This window comes from Hypanus sabinus, chromosome 31 (genome assembly GCF_030144855.1).
Source record: "Hypanus sabinus isolate sHypSab1 chromosome 31, sHypSab1.hap1, whole genome shotgun sequence".
Taxonomy (NCBI): domain Eukaryota; kingdom Metazoa; phylum Chordata; class Chondrichthyes; order Myliobatiformes; family Dasyatidae; genus Hypanus; species Hypanus sabinus.
The window spans coordinates 27,422,301-27,446,402 of NC_082736.1; the positions used below are offsets into that span (position 1 = coordinate 27,422,301).

Below are 24,102 nucleotides of genomic sequence, written 5' to 3' on the forward strand. Positions count from 1 at the left end.
CCAGGCAACATCCTTGTAAATCTCCTCTGCACCCTTTCTATGGTTTTCACATCCTTCCTGTAGTGAGGCGACCAGAACTGAGCACAGTACTCCAAGTGGGGTCTGACCAGGGTCCTATATAGCTGCAACATTACCTCTCGGCTCTTAAATTCAATCCACGGTTGAAGGCCAATGCACCTTCTTAACCAGAGTCAACCTGCACAGCAGCTTTGAGTGTCCTATGAACTCAAACCCCGAGATCCCTCTGATCCTCCACACTGCCAAAAGTCTTACCTTTAATACTATATTCTGCCATTATATTTGAACTACCAAAATGAACCATGGTTTTGTGAAGGACAAGTTAAGCACAAAATTTACAAGGATCCTGCCAGGTCTTCAAGACCTGAGTAATAGGGAAAGATTGAACAGGTTCCCTGGAGCACAGGAAAATGTGGGACGATCTTTTAGAAGTTTTCAAATCAATGAGGGGGATAGGTAGGGTGAATCCATGCAGGCTTTTCTTCCTCTCTGCTTGCGAATAGAACTAGAGGTCACAGGTTGAGTGTGGAAGGTAAATTAATCCAAGGGGAATCTGAGGGGGAAGTTCTCCTCTACGAGGGTGGAATGAGAAGTGGTAGAGGCAAGTTCAATGGCAACACATGAGAAATTTGGATAGGTACGTGGGTGAAATGGAGGACTGTGGTCTGGGTAAGTATAGATGGGTCTAGCCACAACCATTCAGCAAAGCCCAGATGGGCTGAAAGGCCTGTTTCTGTGCTGTAGTGCTCTATAACAAATCAAGTTTTTAATGTCATCAGCAGTAAATTTTGATTCCACAGAAAATACTTTCACAAAGATGAAGGGCTTGGAACTCTTGGATGATGGACCAGTACAATGAAGGGACATGGAACCCTTCAGCCCGCAATGTTGTGCTGACCTTTTAACCTACTCCAAGATCAACCTAAACCCTTCCCTCCCACAAAGCTCTCCATTTCTCCTTCAGCTACGTCCTTAAATGCCCCTAATGCATCTGCCTCTACCATCCCTGGTAGTCCATTCCACACACTGACCGCTTTGCATGTAAAAGAAAATTACCTCTGACATCCCCCCTACACTTTCCTCCAGTCAACTTAAAATTATGCCCTGCCACATTAGCCCCGGGGAAATGGTGTCCGGTGATCTAACTCCATTCTGTTCCACTCCAAATATCTATCCTGGTCCCAACATACAAAGAAGGCACATCAGCTGTATTTCATCTGGAGTTTGAGATTTGGTATGTTGCCAAAGGATACTCGTAGGTTTCTACAGGTGTACCGTGGAGAGCATTCTGACTGGCTGCAACACCGTCTGGTACGGGGGTTGGGTCCACTGCACAGGATCCAAAAAAAAGCTGCAGAGACTTGTAAACTTAGCTTGATCATGGGCACTGTCCTCTGTAGTATATATTCAAGTATATTGCAGTATATATAAGACATATTCAAGGAGCGGAGCCTCAAAAAGGCGGCATCCATCATTGAGGACCCCATCACCCAGGACGTGCCCTCTTCTCAGTGCTACCCTCAGGGAGGAGGTACAGGAGCCTGAAGGCACACACTCAACGATTCAGGAACAGCTTCTTCCCCTCCGCCATCAGGGAGGAGGTACAGGAGCCTGAAGACACATACTCAACGATTCAGGAACAGCTTCTTCCCCTCTGCCATCAGGGAGGAGGTACAGGAGCCTGAAGACACACACTCAACGATTCAGGAACAGCTTCTTCCCCTCTGCCATCAGGGAGGAGGTACAGGAGCCTGAAGACATACACTCAACGATTCAGGAACAGCTTCTTCCCCCTCCGCCATCAGGGAGGAGATACAGGAGCCTGAAGACACATACTCAGCGATTCAGGAACAGCTTCTTCCCCTCCGCCATCAGGGAGGAAGTACAGGAGCCTGAAGACACACACCCAGCGATTCAGGAACAGCTTCTTCCCCTCTGCCATCAGGGAGGAGGTACAGGAGCCTGAAGACACACACTCAACGATTCAGGAACAGCTTCTTCCCCTCCGCCATCAGGGAGGAGATACAGGAGCCTGAAGACACACACTCAGCGATTCAGGAACAGCTTCTTCCCCTCTGCCATCAGGGAGGAGATACAGGAGCCTGAAGACACACACTCAGCGATTCAGGAACAGCTTCTTCCCCTCTGCCATCAGGGAGGAGATACAGGAGCCTGAAGACACACATTCAGCGATTCAGGAACAGCTTCTTCCCCTCCGCCATCAGGGAGGAAGTACAGGAGCCTGAAGGCACACACTCAACTTCTTCCCCTCTGCCATCGGATTTCTGAATGGACATTGAACCCGTGAACAGCACCTCAGTACTTTGAAAATTTTTTGTACTACATTTAACATATATAAAATAGCATTTGTATTATGAGCAACACACACAAAAAGTGAGAGGAACTCAGGCCAGGCAGCATCTATGGAAATAAATAAAGGCAACATTTTGGGACAAGACCCTTCTTCATGACTGAGAAGGAAGGGGAAAGATGCCAAAATTAAGTGGTGGGGGGAGGGGAAGGAGGCTGGAAGGTGATGGGTGAAGCCAGGTGGGTGGGAAAGGTCAAGGGCTGGAGAGTGGACCATAGGAGAAAGGGAAGGAGGGAACGCAGGGGAAGTGACAGTCAGGTGAGAAGAGGTACAAGATTGGGGGGGGGGGGGTTTACCAGTTATTAGTTTACCAGAAGTCGATATTCATGCCATCTGACTGGATATGAAGTGTTGGCTCTCCACTGCCAATGGTGGCCTCCTCTTGCGGCAAGAGGAGGCCATTGACCGTCACATTGGATTGGGAATAGGAATTGAAAGGTTTGTCCACTGGGGAGTCCCACATTTGGCAGATGGTGCGAGGGTGCTCGATGAAACGTTTCTCCACCCCCTCCCCGACTTACGGCATGTCTCACCAAGGCAGAGGCCACATCAGGAGCAGCAGGCACAAATGACGACCCTCAGTGGATTCACAGGTGAAGTGTCGCCTCACCTGGAAGGACTGAGGAAGGTATTATGTGGATAGGTTGAGTGAGCTGGGGCTTTCCTCTTTAGAGGGAAGGAGGATGAGGCGACTTGATAGAGGTGTACATAATTATAAGAGGCATACATCAAGGGGATAACCAAAGACATTTCCCCCAAGGCAGAAACGGTTCATACCAAGGAGCATAATTTTGAGGTGGAGAAAAGTATGAGGAGGGGATGGGTGGGCAAATGTATATCAGCCGATCACGTGGCAGCAACTCAACATATAAAAGTGTGCAGACATGGTCAAGAGGTACAGAATGGGGGAAGAAATGTGACCCAAGGAACCTGGACCATGAAACTATTGTTGGCGCCAGATAGGGTGGTTTGAGTATCTCAGAAACTGCTGATCTCCTGGGATTTTCACGCACAATGGCCTCCAGAGTTTACAGAGACCAGGCTGCGAGAAACAGAAAACTTCCAGGGAGTGGCAGATCTGTTGGGGGGGAGAACAACGTCTTATTAGTGGGATAGGTCAGAGGAGAACAGCCAGACTGGTTCAAGCTGACAGAAAGGCAACAGAAACTCAAATTACCTCGTGCTACCACAGTGGTGTGCAGAAAACGCACACGTGGAACCTGATGACGGGCTACAGGAACAGAAAACCACAAACATACAGAAACACACTCTGTGGCCGCTTGATTCGTTTCTTCCACTACCCGTGAAGGAGGTCACCGATTGTATTTCCAGAGTGTAGGAAACTTTCAGGAGGATTGGAGCCAGAAACTTGACAATGCCTCGTTTGCTAAAAGAGGAGGAAATCAGTAATGCAAGGGGGCATAATTTTCAGGTGATTGGAGGAAAGTATTGGGGGGGGGGGATGCCAGAGGTAATTTCTTTGCACAGAGTGTGTTGGGTGGATGGGGCAGCAGATAAATTAAAGTCAATAAATGAACTCTTTTCCGGCTTCCAGCCAGGTATGGGTCTCGATTAAAACCGCCGTTTCGATGACAAACTATGCCAAATTATTCAGGGATCCCTGAAGAGGATGGCAGAGTTTGTCCTCGGAGCTTCGGTTATAATCAATATCCATACCCAGCCGGAAGCAGGAGAAGATTTTTTTCGTCATATATGCTGGGAAAGCACTAGATCCTTTTTCGCATTAGAGCCATTTAAGGAACTCTTAGCTAGATACATGGATGATAGAAAAGAGGAAGGCTAAGGGGGAGGGAAAGGTTAGATTGAGCTTAAGAGAAGGCAAAAAGTTTGGCACATCTTGTGTTCTACGTACATACTGCTTACTGGACTAGACACTGCATCTTCGAAAAGATCGGCAGGAGAGATTCTCCGGACTACCACCAGTGTTCCAAACAGCTAAGAGTATGAGTTCTGTCGTTCATGGGATACAGAAAGTTTGTGTTGGCGCGTGGCCAAGTGGTTAAGGCGTTCGTCTAGTGATCTGAAGGTCGCTAGTTCAAGCCTTGGCTGAGGCTTGCGTGTGTGTCCTTGAACAAGGCACTTAACCACACATTGCTCTGCGACGACACCGGTGCCAAGCTGTATGGGTCCTTGGACACCATCGGTGGCGTGGAGAGGGGAGACTTGCAGCTTGGGCAACTGCCGGTCTCCCATTAAAAAAAAACCTTGCCCAGGCTTGAGCTCTGGAAACTTCCCAAGGTGCAATCGAGACTAACGGAGGCCGACACACAGAGAAAGTTTGGGTACGATTAGATCGACTTTCTTTCAGGATAATTTAAAGGAACTGGCAGAGTAATGCCGGCTTAAGCGAGACAATTCAGAAACTTGGAGACAAACAAGAGTTCAAGGCTCGGCCATTGACAAGAACAAAAACTGAATACGTTCAGGCAAAAAAAATGAAATGGACGAGATGTCAAACTCTCTCCCACAAAAATACAGTTGATGCAGACTTAGTTAACTGTTTTATATCGGTGATTGGTACACACGTTTGCTAACCAAGGGTATTAAGAGTTACAGAGCACAGACTGGTAACTGGATACAAAACATTAACAAACACAGTGACTTACTGGAAAGAAAGAATGGCTTCGGCCTGAAGGTACATGGCTCCAATGGAAAGTCAGGACGGACAAGCAGACCAGAAGGCTAATCCATTCTGTCTGTAAAGTTGGGACTTACCTCAATAAACATGATCTCTCTCTATATTTTTTTAAATCAGAAATTTATATTCTATGCCATACAGTACAAGATTGTCAGCTCCATTTTGCACATTAAGTAAAAGTTTCTCTCGGATAATTATACAATCTCTTTGTCAGGAAAATAGTTACTTTTAGAAAATATATTGCTTGATTTACAAATATTTCTGTGGTCATTGCTAGAAAAAATATCTTTCTTCTTGGTTTGACAGGAGGACCCATTTCCTCGACAGAAGTTTTGTCAGTAGTGAGGTTAAGGAACTGCAGTTGTGGACAGAGTTCTGGACGCTAGCTTGCTGGTGGTGGATTTGATCAGCAACAAGGTTCTAGGTATTGCTGGCGTGGGAGCCGCAGTTTACAGACCCGGGCAGCCACTGCTGGCAGAATCGGTATGGACTGTGAAACGATCCTCAGAACTGGGCAAACTGTCTACAGAAAGGTCTGTGCACCTCCAGCACCATTCCCTGGCCAACCCCACCCCCCACCCACCGAAAAGCCTAAAGCCACTGACAAGCTTTCCGAGGTGGCCACTATTGCGTCGGCGGCAGCTCAAACCGCAAAAGAGCAGCAGGACGAGGTCAGGTCGCCGTCTCAGTGATGCTGATTTGACGGATAGTCACAGGCCCCAGGGCCAAAGGGGAACTTGGCCGCCTCGACTCCGACTGTGGGACAGGCTCACCCGGGAGGAGAGTTTTAACTTTTCATCCCGGAAACAACAGCCCGCTCTCAAGGCCTGCTTTGGCAGAGTCGGCCTGTACGGCAAACTCAAACCCCTCGGTCAGCCGCCTGGCAGCAGAGGTTTCAGGAATGTTGCCGTTCAAAGGTGACGGGACTTGGGACAACTCCGCTGGAAACGTCCCCCTCCCAAGGGGAAACATCCCGACTGGGACGTTGGATTTTGATTTGGCTCAGATACTCTCAGCTGACCTTATTGGAGGGATTCCTGCGTTTAGCCAGGACAGCGGCAGAAATAAACGTTGAAAGTTTGACCCTCGGTGCTGGGTGGGGGTGGATAAAGACTTGTCGAGCTAGCAAGCACTGTGCGGGACTGCCTAACCCTGGCCGCGTTATGCTGCCCCCTGAAGGTCGACGCCAGTCCCCAGCAGGCAGGGTGCCACAGTCGGCTCCGTTCAGTTTGAAAAGACGGTTGCTGGATCCTGCACAAAGGGAGCTATCTGGGACAGCCTGCTCCAGGAAGTGGGGGGGGGGGGGGGGTGCAAGGGGAGTTTAGAGAGTTGCGAACAAAAGTGTCCTGCTCAGGGTGAAGAGAGCCGCCCGATTCCTCGAAGGAGGCACAGCGGCCAAACGAGGAGGTCGGAAGGAAGTGGAGAAACCGCCGCCAATGACCTGAGGCAGTCACCCCTCCGGGGGGGGGGGGGGGGCTGGTGATAGAGACCTTTTGCGTCACCTTGTGAAAACTCCACCCGTCAGCGCTCCCCCCCCACCCCTTCCCAATTCCTCCTGCGCCTAATTCCTACCCCACCACCCCACACAACGGGCTGGGGAACCAGGGGTAAGGGCCGTCCTTAAATTCAACGCATGGAAGCAGAGGGTTCCCGGAGCAGCCCTCCTGCGTGATCTGAACAGGCCGCTCAGCGGCACGAGAGAGGCGTCCGCGACAAAGAGCAGTGCTACAATCCCGTGAAACTGCAAGGGGGTTGGGGGGAGCCCCCCACCCTCGGTCTGGGGCCGTCTCTACCCGACTTCCTTCTGTCCACCTCGCCCCGAATCTCGCTCACTGCTGGGCGGTGGGCACGGGCTGCCCTCTCCCAGTGCTCCACAGGAGGGGGTAAGTGGTAAATTTGAACGCCAGGCAAAGACTTTCCTCCCTCTGAAAACCCCTCATCATCCCCAGGCTGCAAGAACATCCACTCCCTGGGCCTGTCACTCGACCTGATAGCACCGCCAGAAGACTGCAGGGTTGAAGGGGCCCAGGTGGCCAACGGCCCTCAGGAGTGAGCTGTGGCTAGTGTTGCCGGCCCGCCTCAAACCAAACTGTCCTCTCCTGATAGCCTCTCTCAACCTACCCGCTCAACTACTAGCCCTCCAACTACTAGCACTGACCTTCTAGAACACCACCTTCTCTCATCTCCCGCTCGCCTCCCAGGTCAGAACAGGGAGTGCGCCTCGCTGATGCAAAAGCTTACAGAGGAGGGGACGCTGTCAGGCACGCAAGACACCAGAATGAGGGGGCAATGGGTAGCGAGACAACTGGAAGCCATCTTGTATGTCAGAGCAATGGAGCTTCCCCACAGGGTGCACAAGGTAAGACAACAGCTTAAACAAATCCTGAGTATTCACAGCATGAAGGAGGTGGGCGGGACAGGGGCGAAACCAGCAGAAAACGAAGCACTCCGAAATTTCTTTTTGCCCGTGGCACTCGAAGGAGCGGCTGAAACGTGATTGAAAGCACCAGGACACTGGTGTCCGGATTTCGGAGGCGATGGCTGTGAGGCATCCGTGCAAACGCGGCGCCCTGCGGAGGCCCAGGTCTGTCCGAATCGGCGCTTCCTTTGCATGCCTCGCCGAGGAGCAGAGAACGCCGGCGGATCGGAGCGCCCGTTCCGGGAACTCCCGCCTCCCGGAATCGTGAGAGCTGGATTCCCCAGTTCCTGAGAAGTTCCCTCGATCCACCTGCTGGTCATCCGGAAGGCAAGTTCCCTGAATGCCAGACGCACAGGACGTGGCAGTTGAGGGGTGGTGCTGGGTGGGGTGGGTTGTGGGGGTGGGGGGGGCGGGTCAGGTGCAGACTGAGGTGCTGGTTTCTGGTTTGGTGAGGTGGCAGATAGCAAGCGTCCCGTACAAGGTCGGATCAGTCAAAGGGAAGAGCAGCAGGAGGAAGAGGACAACTCCCAGCACATAGAAGAAGAATATAACAAGTTTCTGAGGGTGCTCGATGACAGCCCCGATTGCTGGGAATCCCATGTAGTTACAGAATGAATGGCAGAGAACCGGGCCAATGAGGTGACCTGGAAGACAAGGAGTGTGTCAGATCAGTCGGTGTGCCCCCCTACACCCCACCCCCAGGTACAACTCACCCCAATGCCCACCGGGATACCAAGAACTTCCAGAGACATTCACCCCCTCCCCAAATACCCTGGACCACAAACCATCCTCTCAGGGGCACTGCAAAACACAGACAGCCCCTACGTGGGACACCAGGTAAACACAGGCCCCCCCCCACACGGGTCATCAGGAAAACACAGGCCCCCCCACACGGGTCACCAGGAAAACACAGGCCGCCCCCTACGCGGGACACCAGGAAAATACAGGCCCCCCCCCCACACGAGTCACCAGGAAAACACAGGCCCCCCCCCACACGGGTCACCAGGAAAACACAGGCCCCCCCACACGGGTCACCAGGAAAACACAGGCCGCCCCCTACGCGGGACACCAGGAAAACACAGGCCCCCCACACGGGTCACCAGGAAAACACAGGCCGCCCCCTACGCGGGACACCAGGAAAACACAGGCCCCCCACACAGGTCACCAGGAAAACACAGGCCCCCTCATACGGGTCACCAGGAAAACACAGGCCACCCCCCACGCGGATCACCAGGAAAACACAGCCCCCCCCACACGGGTCACCAGGAAAACACAGGCCGCCCCCTACGCGGGACACCAGGAAAACACAGGCCCCCCCAAACGAGTCACCAGGAAAACACAGGCCCCCCCACACGGGTCACCAGGAAAACACAGAACGCCCCCCATGCAGGTCCCCAGGAAAACACAGGACGCCCCCCATGCAGGTCCCCAGGAAAACACAGGCCACTCCCCACGCGGATCACCAGGAAAACACAGGCCGCCCCTTCGCGAGACACCATGATAACACAGGCCGCCTCTCAGTCCCTCCCTAGGACAGCGGGTGTCGGATCCCTGATGCAGGCGGGAGCGGCAGGAAGGGAGAGGCAGTTCGGAGTGAACAGACACTGACCTGTCCTGATGAAGATAAACGCTGTGTAAGCCCCGAACACTGCCGTGTAGGAAAACTGGAAAACTGGGAAGAAAGGGAATGGAAAACACCTGGGTTAGCTCAAGTACTTGGTAACGGGTGACCTTGGCTTCTGTGCTGGGCACCTGCTGGGAGGACGGGGCGCAGAGGTGGAGAAATTTTCAATGTTCTACTCAATGCCCTCCTACAAGAAGACCACAACATTGTCCGAGGGTTGCGTGCCTCAATGACCCAGAGAGCCATGGTGGCTGGCATCAGGGCTTTATGCTTTTGGTCTTGGCAGGGTCACCCATGCCGAACAGGGTCAGAGGGCAGAGGTCAAAGTGGTCCTCCGGTCCTCCAGGTTCGGGGGTTCAGCTCGGGCTGGACTAGTAAGACTAACTTGTTGGGGAAAACAGCAACAAAGCGCCCTTCTACATCTGAGTGCGATGGTATCCCCGCGTCTCCTCCACCCAGGGTTTGCGTGACTGACACAACGGAGCAAGCCAGAGATGGAGGAGCTTCATCGCCGGCCGCGAGTTCTCACTCCTGCGGGGTGAGCTTTCCTCCTCTCCCGACTCCCCTGGCTTTAGTGAGGCAGATGTAGTTTGCCCTCCTCCACCCTCTCCCTGTCCATATTGGGAGCCCAGAGATCACGACCTGAGGGAGTGGGGGGGCTGGCAAGCTTCGGTCTGTCTCACCTGCATCCACTCTCCTAACCCTCAACTACACTCTCTCTCACACACACACACACACACACACACACACACACACCTGTCGTAGGGCATGTTACACTGCAGGACGTTACGGCATCTCATTAGGTGATGTAAACCATCCCAAGATCACCGCCATACACAGATGCACTGCAGTTCTCCCCATTGATAACCATATAACAATTACAGCACGGAAACAGGCCATCTCGGCCCTTCTAGTCTGTGCTGAACGTTTACTCTCACCTAGTCCCACCTACCCGCACTCAGCCCGTAACCCTCCATTCCTTTCCTGTCCATATACCTATCCAATTTTTTTTTTAAATGACAATACTGAACCTGCCTCTACCACTCCTACTGGAAGCTCGTTCCACACAGCTACCACTCTCAGAGTAAAGAAGTTCCCCCTCATGTTGCCCCTAAACTTTTGCCCCTTAACTCTCAACTCATGTCCTCCTGTTTGAATCTCCCCTACTCTCAATGGAAAAAGCCTATCTACGTCAACTCTATCTAACCCCCTCATAGTTTTAAATACCTCTATCAAGTCCCCTCTCAACCTTCTACGCTCCAAAGAATAAAGACCTAACTTGTTCAACCTTTCTCTGTAACTTAGATGCTGAAACCCAGGTAACATTTTAGTAAATCTCCTCCTCTGTACTCTATCTATATAGATAAATAGATAGGCATCCGTTAGACTCGATAGACCATGGATTTGTGCCTTGGAAGGTTTCCAGGGCGCAAGCCTGGGCAGGGTTTTATGTCCAAGCTGCAGGCCTTCCCCTCTCCACGCCACCGATGTTGTCCAAGGGAAGGGCACTAGGACCCAAGCAGCTTGGCACCGGTGACGTCTCAGAGCAACGTGTGGTTAAGTGCCTTGCTCAAGGACACAACGCGCTGACTCAGCTGAGGCTCGAACCAGTGACCTTCAGATCACTAGACCAACGCCTTAGCCACTTGGCCACACGCCAACACTCTCCCTGTTTCCCTCACCGAGGGGAACTGATTACCTGGTCATCGCTGTTGTTTATTGACTGACTTATTGAGATACACCTGATCTCAACTCATCTCCTTGCCTGCCCATCGCCTCCCTCTTCCATGGGCCTCTGTCCTCTCCCATTAGATTGCCCCTTCTCCAACCCTGTTTCTCTTTCACCAATCAACTTCCCAGCTCTTTACTTCACCTCTCCCTGCCTCCTGGTTTCACCTATCATCCTGTGTTTCTTCCCCCACCACCTTCTGACTCTTCATCTTTTTTTCCTGAGTCCTGAAGAAGGGCCTCTTCCGAAACGTTGACTGTTTACTCTTCTCCACTGATGCTGCCTGACCTGCTGGTCCCTCCAGAATTGTGTGAGTGTTGCTCGGATTCAATACTATCCCGTTTACACAGTCCAAGTCAATGCTCTAAGGTGCCCCCGCTTCTTCTCACTCACTTTCTCTCTCACACACACCCACAGAGGGGCAACGAGAGCGCCCTTCCCCACCCCAGGCACAAATGCAAGTCGGCAAGCCCCCTCCTCCTCGTCCCTGGGTGTCGTGTGCTTCTCACCCGCTGAGAGGAAGATGCCCACGACCGTCCCTTGTCTGAACTTCAGCAGCTCGATGACGTGGTGAAAATGAGCTGGGGAGGAAAAAGAAAGAGGTAGAAAATTAAGCAACACACACACAAAATGCTGGTGGAACACAGCAGGCCAGGTAGCATCCATAGGGAGAAGCATTGTCAATGTTTCGGGCCGAGACCCTTCGTCAGGACTAAAAGAAGAGATAGTAAGAGATTTGAAATTGGGAGGGGAAAGGGGAAATCCGAAATGATAGGAGAAGACCGGAGGGGGTGGGATGAAGCTAAGATCTGGAAAGGTGATGGATACAGAGCTGGAGAAGGGAGAGGATCATGGGACGGGAGGTCTAGGGAGAAAGAAAGGAGGAGGGGAGCACCAGAGGGAGATGGAGAACAGGCAAGGAGTGATTGTGAAAGGGACAGAGAGAGAAAAAAGTAAAAAATGGGGGATAAATAAATAAATAAGGGGTGGAGTAAGAAGAGGAGGAGGGGCATTAACAGAAGTTAGAGAAATCAACGTTCATACCATCAGGTTGGAGGCTACCCAGACAGAATATAAGGTGTTGTTCCTCTAACCTGAGTGTGGATTCATCTTATAGACAATAGACAACAGGTGCAGAAGTAGACCATTCGGCCCTTCGAGCCTGCACCGCCATTTTGAGATCATGGCTGATCTCAAAGTGATGAAGTGCAGCGTAGATTACATCTACTCCTCTACTGTCAGGGAGTGTTGATGCAGGCAGCGAAGAGGAAGTAAGGAGTGCTCATGGTCAACAGACGACTGGAGATCGGAGGATCAGAGGATCAGCCGTTGTAGGTAGGCCGAGACCCTCAGACCTACCTGGAGAGTACCTGAGGAGGAAGGTAAAACTGCGCAGGCACGGGTAAGGTCAGCGGCGAGCGCAGGCTTTAAGAAGAGGCCCACTTTCAGGAGCGGTCAGCAGAGTGCTGTGCTTTGGCTCAGCGGGCTTCGGCGCAAGGGGACTTCGGTGAGAGGAGATCAGTGAGCCTGAGTACGTTCTTGCTGAGGTAAAAAAGGTAAGGTCAGTAGGTACTTTTTTCATTTATTCTGACTAATTTAGGATCAGGTAATGGGGGAGACGGTTAGAGCAGTGGGGTGCTCCGTATGCAGTATGTGGGAGGTCAGGGTCAACACAGTTGTCCCTGATGACCACACCTGCAAAAGGTGCATCCAGCTGCAGCTCCTATCAGACCGAGTTAGGGAATTGGAGCAGGAGCTGGATGAACTACGGATCATTCGGGAGGCAGAGGCAGAGATAGATAAGAGTTATCGGGAGGTAGTCACACCAAAAAGACAGGAGGTAGGCAAATGGGTGACAGTCAAGAGAGGCAGGGGGAGCAGAGAGAGGAGAGCACCCCTGTGGCCATTCCCATCAAAAATAAGTATACCGTTTTGGATACTGTTGGTGGGGATGACCTACCAGAAACAAGTTGCTGTGGCCCTGGTCGGCATGGGTAGGATGAGTGAGGGGGTCCTGCGTAGGGAGTTCAGGGAGTTAGGTGCGAAGCTGAAGAGCAGGACCTCGAGGGTAACAATTTCAGGATTGCTACCTGTGCCACGTGAGAGTGAGGCAAGGAACAGAAAGATTATACAGATTAATACGTGGCTGTGAGGATGGTGCAGGAGTGAGGGCTTCAGGTTTTTAGATCATTGAGATTTGTTCCAGGGAAGGTCAGATCTGTTCCGAAGGGACGGTTTACACCTGAACTGGAGCGGTACTAACATTCTTGCAGGGAAATTTGCTAGTGCTTCTTGGGGGGGCTACCAAACAGTAGCATGGATATTGGGTGCAAGTTGAATAGGGAGTTAACATTGGCATGTGGCAAAGGTAATGTCACAGTAGTTAGGGGGGATTTCAACATGCAGGTGAACTGGGAGAATCAGGTTGGTGCTGGACCCCAGGATAGGAAGTTTGTAGAGTGCCTATGGGATGCATTCTTGGAACAGCTTGTACGAGAGCCGACCAGGACCAGGGATTCAGTGTTATGTAATGAACAGGATTTGATAAGTCATCTTGAAGTAAAGGAGCCATTAGGAGGTAGTGATCACAATATGATAAGCTTTTATCTGCAATTTGAGAAGGATAAGGGCAGCTCTGAGGTGTCAGTGTTGCAGTTGAACAGGGGAAACTATGAAGCCATGAGGGAGGAGCTGGCCAAAGTTAACTGGACGGATATCCTAGCAGAAAAGACAGTGGAACAGCAATGGCAGGTATTCTTGGGAATAATGCACAAGCTGCAAAATCAGTTCATCCCCCGGAGAAGGAAGGATTTAAAGGGGGGAAAGGGGCCACAGTGGTTGACAAAGGAAGTCAGAGATTGCATAGCATTAAAAAAAAAGGAAGTATGACAGAGCTAAGGTGAGTGGGAGGACAGATGGTTGGGAAGTTTTTAAGGAAAAACAGAACTTAACTAAAAAGGCAACATGGGGAGAAAAAATGAGGTACGAACTCAAGCTAGCCAGGAATATAAAGGAGGATAGCAAAAGATTTTTTAGGTATGTGAAGAGAAAGAAGATAGTTAAGAACAATGTTGGGCCCTTGAAGAATGAATTGGGTGAAATTGTTATGGGTAACAGAGAAATGGCAGAAGAATTTAATGAGTACTTTAGATCTGTTTTCACTAAGGAAGACACGAGCAATCTCCCAGATGGATGAATGGGCCAAGGACATAGGGTAACAGAGGAAATGAAACAGATTGACATTAGGAGGGAAACAGTGATGAGTAGACTGATGGGACTGAAGGCTGACATCTCCCCAGGTCCAGATGGTCTGCATCCTAGGGTACTAAAGGAGGTGGCCCTGGAAATTGCGGATGCATTGGTAATCATTTTCCTATGTTCCTTAGATTAAGGATCAGTTCCTGAGGATTGGAGAATGGCTAATGTTATCCCACTTTTTAAGTAAGGAGGGAGGGAGAAAACAGAGAACTATCGACCTGTCAGCCTGATATCGGTGGTGGGGGAAGATGCTACAGTCCATTATTAAAGATGAAGTAGTGGCATATCTAGATAGCAGTGATAGGATTGGGCTGAGCCAGCATGGATTTACCAAGGGTAAATCATACTTGACTAATCTGTTGGGAGTTTTTCGAGGATGTAACCAGGAAGTTAGACAAGGGAGATCCAGTGGATGTAGTGTACCTCGATTTTCAGAAGGCATTTGATAAGGTCCCACATAGGAGATTGGTGGGTAAAATCAAAGCTCAGGGCATTGGGGGGAAGACATTGACATGGATAGAAAACTGGTTGGCAGATAGAAAGCAAAGGGTAGCGGTGAATGGGTGTTTCTCGGAATGGCAGGTGGTGACTAGTGGGGTGCCACAGGGCTCTGTATTGGGACCACAGCTGTTTATGATTTACGTCAACGATTTAGATGAAGGCATTGAGAATAACATCAGCAAATTTGCTGATGATACTAAGCTGGGTGGCAGAGTGACATGTGATGAGGATGTTAGGAGAATTCAGGGTGACTTGGATAGGCTGAGTGAGTGGGCAGATACTTGGCAGATGATGTCTAATTTGAATAAGTGTGAGGTTATCCACTTTGGGAGTAAGAACAGGAAGGCAGATTATTATCTGAATGGTGTCAAGTTAGGTAAGGGAGAAATACAAAGAGATCTAGGAGTCCTTGTTCATCAGTCACTGAAGGTGAATGAGCAAGTGCAGCAGGCAGTGAAGAAGGGAAAGGGAATTGAGTACGAGAGCAAGGAAATCCTCTTGCATTTGTACAGAGCCCCGGAGAGACCACACCTGGAGTATTGTGTACAGTTTTGGTCTCCAGGGTTAAGGAAGGACATCATGGCTGTAGAGGAAGTGCAGCAGTAGTTGACAGTAGAGGAGGCCATGGATAGGCATATCAGAATGGGAATGGGACGTGGAATCAAAATGCGTGGCCACTGGGAGGTCCTGCTTTCTCTGGCTGAAAGAGGCAGAAAATGAACATCAGGGCACACGTCCCCTCCTTCGCTCCTGACGGCATGAGCCTTGCTGAACCGTCATGCTCCAGGCCCGGGGACCGCTCTTCACACACCCCCAGTCTACTTTATGACAGTTGGCAGAGGGATAGAGACAGTACTGGTGAGGAGGGAATTTCAACCAGAAAAAACTACCCAGTGGAATAATCTTGGCTGGTATCCCACTCTCCTCCGGCAAGGGACTGAACAGGCTAGCAAACTCAGGTTGGTGTCCAGGTTCTCCCACAGACTATGGGGCTTTGCCATCCAAAGCCTTAATGGTTCAAACTGTCCCTTCGTAAATATCGAGAGGAAATTGCAGACAGAAGCTTTCCCTTCCATTTCAGAGCCGCGCAAACACACACAAAACATTGGAGAAACTCAGCAAGTCAGGCAGCATCTATACGATAAACAAATGACGACGTTTCAGGCCTCGACCCTTCATCAGGAAAGGGGGAAAGAAGCAATAGGTGGTTGCGGAGAGGGAAGAAGGGAAGGAGGTCAAGCTGGCAGGTGAAAGATCAAACCAAGTGAAGGGGAAGGAGGTGGGGGGGGGAAGGGAATGATTGAGAAGCTGGATGGGGATAGGCGGAAGAGGTTCACTCCAGTTTGCCTTTTCACCCACCATCTGTTTCCTTCTGAACTGCAGAGACACCGAGCCAACTCCTGGAAGCACTTCAAATTTCTTCCGTCTCCGCAACCACCTCCATTAGTCGCCGCTTAAAGCGTCAAGGAAGATTGAAACGTCAAGGCGGAAGGCAGGTGCTCAGCGCCGACTACCTGCTTTATGATCACTGCTGGAAGGGGAGCCTGTGCCAGGAGGGTAGGCCTCTGCCCTCAAGTGGCGTCTCTGTCGCTGATGTCGGAGGGTGTTACCGAGGTTCTGCGTCTATGGGTTTGGTTTCTAGACTATGACATTTTCGGTCATACGGTTTTACATAGAGTTGTCCTTTCGATCTCATGCGGGGGGTGGGGGGAGTCGACGTTCTTGTTGCACTGTGTGGGGCGAGACAGAGTTTGAGGTGGTTCACGACCAGGATGTTATATTTTTTTGTGCGGGAGGGACTTCCATGGCTTTCTGTCTCGTGGCTATCTGGAGAAGACAGATCTCAGAGTTGTACATGGCATGCATATCTGATCATAAATAATAGGGTAGTTACGGGCTGTTAGCTTTCATAAGTCGAGGGATAGAGTTTTAAGAGTCGCGGGGTAATGATGCAGCTCTATAAAACTCTGGTTAGGCCACACTTGGAGTACTGTGTCCAGTTCTGGTCGCCTCACTATAGGAAGGACGTGGAAGCATTGGAAAGGGTACAGAGGAGATTTACCAGGCTGCTGCCTGGTTTAGAGAGTATGCATTATGATCAGAGATTAAGGGAGCTAGGGCTTTACTCTCTGGAGAGGAGGATGAGAGGAGACATGATAGAGGTGTACAAGATATTAAGAGGAATAGACAGAGTGGACAGCCAGCGCCTCTTCCCCAGGGCACCAATGCTCAGTACGAGAGGACATGGCTTTAAGGTAAGGGGAGGGAAGTTCAAGGGGGATATTAGAGGAAGGTTTTTCACTCAGAGAGTGGTTGGTGCGTGGAATGAACTGCCTGAGTCAGTGGTGGAGGCAGACACACTAGTGAAATTTAAGAGACTACTAAACAGGTATATGGAGGAATTTAAGGTGGGGGGGGTTATATGGGAGGCAGGGTTTAAGGGCTGACACAACAGGGCCTGTACTGTGCTGTATTGTTCTATTCTATAAACCTTTGAACCTTTAGTACTCCCCTCTTCTTTCACCCGCGAATTCGGCATTTTTCCACCTTGGACTGTCCCATATGCTGAAAACGCATTTCATTTGTACAAAATCCTATTCCTTCCAAACACAGCTGCGCATCTTGCCCGAGCGTTGGTCACTTTAGCCACTTCTCCCCAAGCCACAGAGGCAGCACTGTGGCCCAATGGAGTACTTGATCAAGCTGACCAAACACAGAGGGTCCACCCTACCGGGTGGGGTCATCTGTTCACTGGGGTGACCATAAAACCCAGCGTGCGTAGTGCGTACAGCAAATGGCAGGACCCTAATGTACAGAGGGGTCTTGGGTCCCTGAAAATGGGAGCACAAGTGGATAGGCTGGTAAAGTGCCTTCATCAGTCACGGTTCCTTCAGATTTTTATCACCAGGGATGGTAGTGGGGACAAGCTCCCACTACCTATTAAATGCTCCCAATGGCATGCACCTCAAACAGCCTCTGGCAACCAAGCCCGGCTCCTGGCCTTAGCTAAGCCCGGAAGGACCGTCTCTACTGTCGGGGAAGGGGCAAAGGCGGGTTACCGGCGCCTTAAAAACCAGCCGCTTCCGGCAGATGAGGCTCACCAGCCGTGGCTGGCAATTCAAATCGAAAGAAAACTCCGATCTCGAACCTCCGCTATTTCCACTCACAGGGAGGGCTTCAGGAGTAAAATCTGAGGGAAGATCCGGAGCCGGGCTCCCTCGGGCAGTCCCACGCTGAGCTCAACGCCGGCAGGCAACTCCTGCGACGCCGCTGATACCAAACTGTACCGGTCTCTGCCATTCATCGGATGCGTGGTGAGGGGGAGCCTGCAACACGGGCGACGGCTTGCTCTCTGTCCGGTCCTGACCAGGCTTGCCTGTCTAGACAGCTAGGGTGCAATATTCATGGTCGACTCTGACCAACGGAGGCCTCAGGAAGGAGTCAAGGAACCGAGCGCAAGAGTCGGGAGGCCATGCTGCAGCTGGGAGCAACTTTAGTCAGGCTGCAACCGAAGCACTGAGTGCAGTTCTAGTCCCTACTGCGTGGAAACTACAGCCCAAGCACCCCGTTGTAGAAGTCATTCGGAGGCAACTTCCACTCCGCGGAGGAGGAGGAGTGGAAGGAAGCTATCCTTCTTCAAGAACAGATGGATCTTGGGGTCCAGGTCCAGAGCAAGTGAAGTGGACAGGAAGGCCTGTGGTGCCATCGGTCAGGATAGCGAGCGTAACAATCAGGAGGTCACGATGCAGCCGGATAAAACTTTACTTGGGCTGAATTTGGACGGTTATGCACAGTTCTGGTCACGCCATTACAGGGAGGATGTCGGGGCTTTGGAAAGGGTGCAAGGAAGGTTCACCAGGATTACAGAGCATTCGCGACAAAGAGAGCTTGGACAAACTTGGGCTGTTTTCTCCGGAGCGTTGGAGATCTGATCGACACTGACAAAATAATGAAAGGCATTAGGGTAAACAGTCAAAACCATTGTTCACCCCCCACTACCACCACCACTCAGGATAGAAACACCGAATACTAGTGGACGTAGCTTTAGGGTGAGAAGGGAAAAGTTTAAAGGAGAGCGGAAAGATTTAAAGTGAGAGGGCCTCTCATCTTAGAAGAAAAGTACTGGAATTGGAGAGGGTCCAGAGGAGGTTCACAAGGATGATTCCAGGACTGAAAGGGTTATCATCCTAGGAACGTTTGATGGCTCTGGGTCTGTACTCACTGGAATTCAGAAGGATAAGGGGGGGGAATCTCATTGAAACCTTTCGAATGTTGAAAGGCCTAGACAGAGTAGATGTGGAAAGGATGTTTCCCATGGTGGGGGAGTCTAGGACAAGAGGGCACAGCCTCAGGATAGAGGGGCACCCTTTCAAAACAGAAACACAGAGAAATTTCTTTAGCCAGAGGGTGGTGAGTTTGTAGAATTTGTTGCCACGTGCAGCTGTGGAGGCCGGGTCGTTGGGTGTATTTCAGGCAGAGATTGATAGGTTCCTGATTGGACATGGCATCAAAGGTTATGGAGAGAAGGCTGGGAACTGGGGTTGAGGAGGAGATTTTAAAAAAGAATCAGCCATGATTGAATGATGGAGCAGATTCAATGGGTCACCTGTCCTAATTCTGCCTTATGGTCTAAATATTTTTCCTTTACCTGAATCATAGGCTGTCCCTTTCTCTGGAGGTTTGACCTTTTCAGAAAATGATCAAATGTTTGACAGTTTACTCAGAAGAATCAAAACAGCTTCAATGTCACTTGGAAGTCACTTCCTGAAGCATAATTATACAGCTACCCGAGATACCGAGACAGCTTTGACACAGTCGGTGACATGTTCCTCTCTGTTCACAGCCTTCTCCAGAGAAAGGCACTAGCCACACAAGAAAAATAAACACTAACGGATTTATCAAATGATTTTCCATTCACAAACTGATATCCAGTATTATTCCACAGGAGTCAGAACAGGCTGCCTTGACTATTGGTGGAAGAAGTCACAATTGTGGCACTCAAGAGGTGTTTAGACAGTTCGTGTGTGGGCAAATTGGTTTCATTTAATTTGGCAAAATGGCCGGAGGATCTGTTTGAAGGCCAGCGAAGTGGACGGGTGACAAAGGATATCGAGAGTCCAGGCCTCTGCTTCACACGCTCCATCTGGGATCGGATATCCACGCGAACAGGAGGCACGCCTGGAGTTTGAGCTTGGGGTCCTCTGATTGGCTAGTACAGGGGATTAGCGATACCAAAGATTGAAGTCCGAAGGTTGATCGGAAATCTCGGTGTCCCGAGCCGGGGGACTGGAGGCGTGGAGGCCCGTCCTGGGGTTGGGGGCGCGGGGGTGCGCACGTATGTATGGGTGGGAGGGCGATGGGCAGAGAGGTAAGGGGCTTGTTTTGCTGCCTGCTGGGCACTGCAGGCACACAACGCTGGCTGACTGCCCCGACACATTCCGAGGTTGTGTTGGCTGTTAACGCAAACAATGGAGCTCAACGTATGTCTCTGAGTACAAGTGAGAAATAAACTGGAACCTGTTCCTATGCTGTACTGTCCTGACACTCGGCGGGGTGTGGGGGGTGCGAGCGAGAGGCTCTCTTGTTCTCAAGCCCCGAGGCAGCAGGGAAGTGGCGGAAGTAGGAAAAATAACCAAATAAACGCGCTTCTGGTGGACGGGCAAACTTCACCCTGACGCCGCGCCCACCCCAGGCGACGCCACTCACCGACTCCAAAGAAAAGCGGGCAGGTTACGATGGCCCGGCTCAGGCCGGTGCAGGGCACCAGCATGGGCAACATGCACGCCCGGAACACCAGCTCCTCCGTCAGCGGGGCCACCACCTGGTTCCGCATCCAGCGCATGTCCGCCAGGCACTGCACCCAACACCGGGGGTCTGCAAAAGAGACGACAGATTAACGCACCCTTTGGACAGCAGAGGTACAGCGCGCTGACACAGGAGACTGCAGACGCCGGCGCTCAGCGGGGCGGCATAACTGTTAGCGCAGTCACTTTACAGCACCAGCGATCGGGGGTTCAATTCCCGCCACTGCCTGGAAGGAGCTTGCACGTTCTTGCCGTGACTGTGTGGGTTTCCGCTGGGCACTCGAGTTTCCTGCACAGTCCGAAGACGTACAGGTTGGCGTTAGTAAATTGTGGGCCAGAAGCACAGCGACAGCAGCCGGCTGGCCCCAGAACACGCTTGGACTGCTTTAGTCTTAACACAAATAGCACAGCAGGATTTTGAGATTAAATCATGCAAGAACCGTCTTAGTGTTACAAGAAAAAGTTCGTGAACCCTTTGCAATTATCTGGTTTTCTGCATTACTCGTAAAATGTGGTCTGATCACGTTAACAGACAAACACAATCTGCCTAAACTAACACACGAACAATTGTACTTATCAATACCGTGTACACCATTTAACCTGTCAGAGTCTAGGTTCAAAAAGGTATGTGAACCTCTAGGGCAAGGCCTTCTACAAAAACTATTTGGAGTCAGGTGTTCCCATCAATGAATGCTGAAGGGGGTGAAAAAGACCCCCATAAACTTGCTAAAGTCTCTGTTCATGGGTCCACTATAAGAAAAGCACTGAAGATGAATGGTGTTCATGGAAGGACACCACGGAGGAAACCACTGCTCTCGAGAAACAACATTGCAGCATGTCTCAAGTTCGCAAAAGACCACGGTCCCACAATGCTTCTGGGACGTTGAAATTACATTTTGACTGTTGAAAGGCATGGACAGAGTGGATGTGGCAAAGTTGTTTCCCGTGGTGGGGGAGTCTAGTATGAGAGGACATGACTTGAGGATTGCAGGGCGCCCATTCGGAACGGAGATGTGAAAAAAAATTTTTTAGCCAGAGGGTGGTGAACTGTGGAATTTGTTGCCACGGGCGGCAGTGGAGGCCAAGTCATTGGGTGTATTTAAGGCAGAGATTGATAGGTATCTGAGCAGTCAGGGCATCAAAGGTTATGGTGAGAAGGCGGGGGAATGGGACTAAAAGGGAGATCGGATCAGCTCATGATGAAATGGCGGACCAGACTCAAGGGGCCGAATGGCCGACTTCTGTTCCTTTGACTTATGGTCTAAAAGTTGAACTTTTTTGGGCACACTGCTATGTTTGGAGGGAAAGGGGCACTGCACACCAATATCAAGACCTCATCTCAACTGGGAAGCATGGTGGAAGGAGCATCATGGTTTGGGGCCGCTTTGCTGCCCCGGGGCCTGGGCAGCTTGCAATGGTTGAGGGAGCAATGAATTCAAAACTGTATCAAGACATATTACAGGACAATGTCAGGGTTGCAGTCTGTCGCCTGAATTTTAATAGAAGCTGGATGATGCAACAAGAGAATGATCAGAAACACAAGAGTAAATCAACAACAGATTTAGAAATAAGAAAAATTGTGTTTTGGAATGACCTTAACGCAGTTGAGATGCTATGGCATGACCTGAAGAGGGCTGTTCATGCAAATTATCCCGGAAATACTGATGAATTGAAACAGTCCTGTATGCAGGAATGGTCTACAATTCCTCCTCGCCATTGTGCAAGTCTGATCAGCAGCTACAGGAAACGTTTGGTGGAGGTTATTGCTGCTAAAGGAGGTTCTACCAGTTATTGGCATGTGTTGGCGCATGGCCTAGTGAGCAAGGCATCAGACTAGTAACCTGAAGGTCACTGGTTCGAGCCTCAGCTGAGGCAGCGTGTTTGTGTCCTTGAGCAAGGCACTTAACCACACATTGCTCTGCGACGACACCGGTGCCAAGCTGCTTGGGTCCTAGTGCCCTTCCCTTGGACAACATCGGTGGCGTGGAGAGGGGAGACTTGCAGCTTGGGCAACTGCCGGTCTCCCACACAACCCTGCCCAGGCCTGCGCCCTGGAAACTCCAGGTGCAGATCCATGGTCTTTCGAGACCGACGGATGCCACTACCACCACCAGTTATTAAATACAAGGGTTCACATGCTTTTCCCAGCCTGGAGTGTGAATGATTAAACAATGTGCTCAACAAAGACAAGAAAAGTGCAATTGTTTGGGTGTTATTAGTTTAGGCCAATTGTGTTTGTCTGTTATTGTGACTTAGGTGAAGATCAGACAGACTACATTTTATGAGTAATTAATACAGAAAAACCAAGTAAATGTGAAGGATTCACAAACTTACTCTTGCAATTGTATATGCTTAACAAAGGCCGCAGCCCTTTACTTCCATTACGAACAAACCAGAACGCTTACACTGATGTCATCACGTCAGACACCATCGCTGAAAGTGAACAACACAACGATGGTGTCTGTGAAATATGTAGAACAGTATCTATTATGAACAATGCGTGTCACCTGTCACCCATTACATTCCCCTACAGGACAATCCCTGTACGGTTCGACGAACTTTCCTCGCCCGTATTTACATCGCTAGACCCAAGGGGAGAACGTGTCCACTTGATTGCTCAGTCAAAAGAATCACATAACCTTGATGTCACTTGGAAACATTTCCCGATGTACAATCACACAGGTACCTTAGTTACTGCGACAGCTCTGACAGAGTTGGCAACACGTTCGTCCCTGTTCAGAGCCTTCGCCAGAGAAAGGGACAAGCTTCCAGAAAAAATTAATAGATTTCCCATTCACAAATTGATATCTAATATTAATTCCTAAGTCTTCAAGTCCTTAATAATAGATTCCAATATTTTCTCTCTGTCCAACAGCCGCCTAACCGCTCTATGAACATAGAGACAGCACAGTACAGGCCCTTCAGCCCACAATGTTGTGCTGACCATTTAACTTACTCTACAGTTAATCTAACCTTTCCCTCCTACATCGTCCTACATTGTTCTACCATCCATGTGTCTTTCTAAGAGTTTTTTAAATGCCCCTAATGTATTCAGGATTCAAGTACATTAATTATCAGAGAGTGTAGCTTTGAGATTTGTTTGCTCATGTTAACAAAGCAAGAAATCCAAAAGAATCCAATTAAATAAAAATAAAGAATAAAAAAGAAAGACCAACACCCAATGTGCAAGAGAAAGAAGAAAAAAAGACACAAATTATGCAAACAATCTAAGCGAACGACAGCTTTCGGAACCGAAATTGATTCCTCAGATCCGAACCCCGGAGCAGCCCGGAGTAGGCCCGAAGTCTCGCTTATCAGCTCAGCATATTAGTGAGTATGGAGCACGGCAGCCGGGGCAGTCTCCATAGCCTCAGCAGCATGGAGAGAGGAGCAACCAACGCGGAGGGCGAGCGAAATCGCCTCCCATACTGGATCCTAACACCCTGTCTTTTCAGTTTGTCTGAGCCGGCGTTTAAATTGACCAAACAACTGTGTAATTCCTTGACTCCTTCTCACTTGCCCATCTTAAGTAGCGGGCTTATCTTCAACACCATCTACTCAATCATCTTTTGATGCTTGGAAGATGTCAACAAGGCCAGCCATTCAGAAACCTTTCAAAATCGTGGACTGGAAGTTACAAGGACCTGGGACCCATTAATTTCCCCAGTACTCCTCCCCCAGCCCCAACAGCTGCTAATTTCTTTGGGCTTCGTGTTCTC

At 50.4% G+C, this 24,102-nt stretch overlaps 1 protein-coding gene across 3 annotated transcripts in view; it reads right to left on the minus strand.

The window, feature by feature from the left end:
* Positions 1-4,894: 4,894 nt before the first annotated feature.
* rce1a (Ras converting CAAX endopeptidase 1a) overlaps positions 4,895-24,102 on the minus strand; it is a 41,497-nt gene continuing 22,289 nt past the window's right edge. For 2 of the 3 annotated variants that reach the window (XM_059955272.1, XM_059955274.1), the window contains exons 5-8: positions 20,286-20,453; positions 11,330-11,401; positions 9,077-9,139; positions 4,895-8,111 (exon numbers count right to left, since the gene is read on the minus strand). In XM_059955272.1, coding sequence (XP_059811255.1) covers positions 7,882-8,111; positions 9,077-9,139; positions 11,330-11,401; positions 20,286-20,453 — 533 coding nt within the window. In that variant the 3' untranslated portion in view covers positions 4,895-7,881. Of the gene's footprint in view, positions 8,112-9,076; positions 9,140-11,329; positions 11,402-15,938; positions 16,033-20,285; positions 20,454-24,102 lie in introns of all 3 variants that reach the window. The other variant, XM_059955273.1, reaches the window with a different exon arrangement.